Here is a 3,408-nt window from a genome sequence, read left to right as displayed (position 1 = left end):
GTCCCACTCAGTCCCTCAGTGTCCCACTCAGTCCCTCAGTGTCCCACTCAGTGTCCCACTCAGTGTCCCACTCAGTCCCTCAGTGTCCCACTCTGTCCCTCGGTGTGAGTGGATTTTTGCTCGTCTGTATTTTCAGTTGTTTTATTTGCATCATGTCTTTTTGTCCCCTGCTTTGTCTCGCTGTCCGTCCGTCCGTCTCCACACTAACATTCCCAATAAACCCAGTCAGAACCAGTGTCCTCTCTGACCCGTCCTGGTTTGTCTCTCATCCATGTTTCTGTCTCTGGTTGATTGTGGCTCCATCAGTCCAAGCTTCCTCCTGCTGGAGGTCAGAGGTCAACGATGCTCAGTGTTTCAGCTGCAGGTTCCGGGTCAGAACCGGGTTCTGGGTCCTGGGTCAGAACCGGGTTCTGGGTCAGAACCGGGTTCCGGATCAGAACCGGGTTCTGGGTCCTGGATCAGAACCGGGTTCTGGGTCCTGGATCAGAACCGGGTTCTGGGTCCTGGATCAGAACCGGGTCCTGGATCAGAACCGGGTTCTGGTCAGAACCGGGTTCTGGTCAGAACCGGGTTCCGGGTCAGAACCTGGTTCCGGGTCAGAACCGGGTTCCTGGTCAGAACCTGGTTCCGGGTCAGAACCGGGTTCCGGGTCAGAACCGGGTTCCGGGTCAGAACCTGGTTCCGGGTCATTTCTCACAGTTCCAGTTTGAAATGATCCAGAACCATCAGATTCTCTTTAGACTGAATGTTAAAATAAATTTTATTTAATGTTTTTTTCTGTTTTATGCTAAAGATAAAAATCCCCATAAAATTAATTTAGTCGTCATTTTATGATAATTTTCTGATTTTTGGCTCCACAGATTAAAGACAGAATGAAACATCAGGAATCAGATCATTGATCACATCTGATCACCTGATTTTCACTGTAAAACTGAGTTAAACTGTTTTAAATGGTAAAAACTCAACAGAATTAATATTTTCATATCTTCACCAAACCCATGATTTTATTTTGAAAAGCTGTCAGTGAGACTTCCTGAGTCTGTGATGCAGTTCAGTAAAAAGTTTCCATCAGTTTGAATCACATTGGAAGAAGTTAAAGTTTTCAGTTCCTGTTGGTTGATGGAGCTCAGGGTCAGAAACCAGTTCTCCCAGTAAAACCTCCCAGGACGCTCCAGACCTCCTCCCAAAGCTCCCAGGATCCTCCGGCCTTTGACTGGACCCTAGCGCTCCGCCTGTGACCGGGTAATGACCTGCGTTTGGAGTGGAAACCAACCAATCAGCTCCCAGTTTCACTTCCAAGCAATTTACTGGTTGATTGTTTGAGATGGTTTGGTGTGACCTTCCTCTGCCGCGCCGCCGCTTCTCTAACGCCGAGTGACCTGGTGGTGGCGCCGTCATGCTGTGTGACGTGTTGCAGTGATCCAGTGCATGTGACCAGAGATCAGTGCATGTGACCAAATGAACCACTGGCTTTGATCAGGACGCCATGATGATGATGATGAAGTCCAGATTGAGGCTGGGAATGACGGGACTGATCCGGGTCAGAGGGCAGCAGGAAGTCGGTCTGTTGTTGGTTCTGATGGCAGGAAGTGATGAAAGTTGGCATCAGCCAATCAGGAGGCGTCTTGGGGAAACTGCAGTCGGTGATTTTAGATCAGCTGTGGAAACTTTTATATATTCATATTTATTTTAATGCTTTTGACTTGATCAGTTGTTGGTTGAGTGGAAACGCAGCAGCTGCTGAACCAGCAGAGGAATAAAGTTTTAATGTTTCGTCACTTTTGTTTCATGTCTGCAGTATTTGGTTGATTTTAGCGCCTCCTGGTGGTGGAGATGAATAAGACCCAGAGTTGTTCCCATTGGAAAGTCCATTAATCATCCGGGATAAACGGTCAGTTTAGATGAAATGTTTGGAAAATGAGTTTGAATTTCCCGTTTTCAGAATCTGCAGCTTGTTTTTCTGTTGAACTTCTGGCATCATTCAGGATTTATTCATTTAAAATGTGACGTTTTTCCATCATTTCTGATGTAAAGTTTCAGTGAGTAATGTGCTGACTAATCATGATCATAATTTGCTTTATTAATCAGCTTGAATTCAGTCACGTTTTAAACTGAAGTTTTTTATTTTTGACTTTTTGATCCTCGTTCAGGTTTATTATTTAATATCAGATCTAAGGACTGGATGGGATTTCTGCCTGTGGAGTTGCTGCTAGTGTGTTGGTTTAGTTGCTCCAGGTGGATGTTAGCATTAGCGTCTCTGTTAGCATTAGCGTCTCTGTTAGCATTAGCGTCTCTGATAGCATTAGCGCCTCTGTTAGCATTAGCGCCTCTGTTAGCATTAGCGCCTCTGTTAGCATTAGCATCTCTGTTTGCATTAGCGTCTCTGTTAGCATTAGCGCCTCTGTTAGCATTAGCACCTCTGTTAACATTAGCGCCTCTGTTAGAATTAACGCCTGTTAGCATTAGCGTCTCTGTTGGGATTAGCGTCTCTGTTGGGATTAGCGCCTCTGTTAACATGAGCGCCTCTGTTAACATTAGCGCCTCTGTTAGCATTAGCGCATCTGTTAGCATTAGCATCTTTAGCGTCTTCCCAGCCTGTGATTGTTTTCTACTCTGCATGTTGAAGCTCTACTGACTGATCTGCAGCTGCTGTGACCCCTGTGACCTCTCCGCCGCGCTGACTCCGCCCCTCTGGTTGCAGGAGGACGAGGCGGTGAACGGGGTGTCGGAGCCCAGCCCCGCGGGGTCGCCGGGAGCCGCCCGTAAGGCCAAGCCCAGCCAGGCGGCGACGCTGCCGGCGAAGAGCCAGCAGGACGGCGCCACCTCTCTGCTGGAGGCCTTCCTGCACCGCAAACACGAGTGGGAGGGCCACAACAAGAAGGCCTCCAACAGGTGCACACATTTTAATGTTCGGTTATTAATGTCCTCCAATAACATTAGTTACCAAACATGTTTAAAATGTTCTGTCAACTTCAAACATTATTTAACCCAAAAACACGAGAAGCTGCAGGACGGCTGAGCTCAGCTGGTTCTGTGGAGGAAACCTGGACTAAAACATCTGGACCCTTGCAGGTTATTTTATCTCTAACTGGATCCACAGGACAAAACTGGTCAGAAACTAAAAACATCCAGATTCTAAATGTGTTGCACAAACAAGCAGCTCTGATGAACCTGAACGTCATCAGCAGAACAGAAACAGGATCGATTTCACCTGGAAAGGTTCTGGTTCTGAGCCTAGACCTGTAACCGGTCCTGGTTCTGTAACCGGTCCTGGTTCTGGTCCTGGTTCTGTAACCAGTCCTGGTTCTGGTCCTGGTTCTGAGAACAGATCTGTGACCGGTCCTGGTTCTGTAACCGGTCCTGTAACCGGTCCCGGTTCTGTAACCGGTGCCGGTTCTGGTTCTGTAA

General features: G+C 47.6%; 1 protein-coding gene across 1 annotated transcript in view; it reads left to right on the top strand.

Moving 5' to 3' along the window:
* Positions 1–2,635: 2,635 nt before the first annotated feature.
* The window catches only part of LOC108166932 (spectrin beta chain, non-erythrocytic 1-like), a gene marked incomplete at its 5' end in the record, with an annotated part of 6,363 nt that continues 5,590 nt past the window's right edge, over positions 2,636–3,408 (top strand). Inside the window, one exon of the mRNA XM_017308830.1 lies at positions 2,636–2,892. Coding sequence (XP_017164319.1) covers positions 2,636–2,892 — 257 coding nt within the window. The remainder of the gene's footprint in view (positions 2,893–3,408) is intronic.

The sequence above is a fragment of the Poecilia reticulata genome, linkage group LG15 (assembly GCF_000633615.1).
Source record: "Poecilia reticulata strain Guanapo linkage group LG15, Guppy_female_1.0+MT, whole genome shotgun sequence".
In the NCBI taxonomy this organism is placed as follows: Eukaryota; Metazoa; Chordata; class Actinopteri; order Cyprinodontiformes; family Poeciliidae; genus Poecilia; species Poecilia reticulata.
This window is presented reverse-complemented; position numbering and strand designations above follow the sequence as displayed.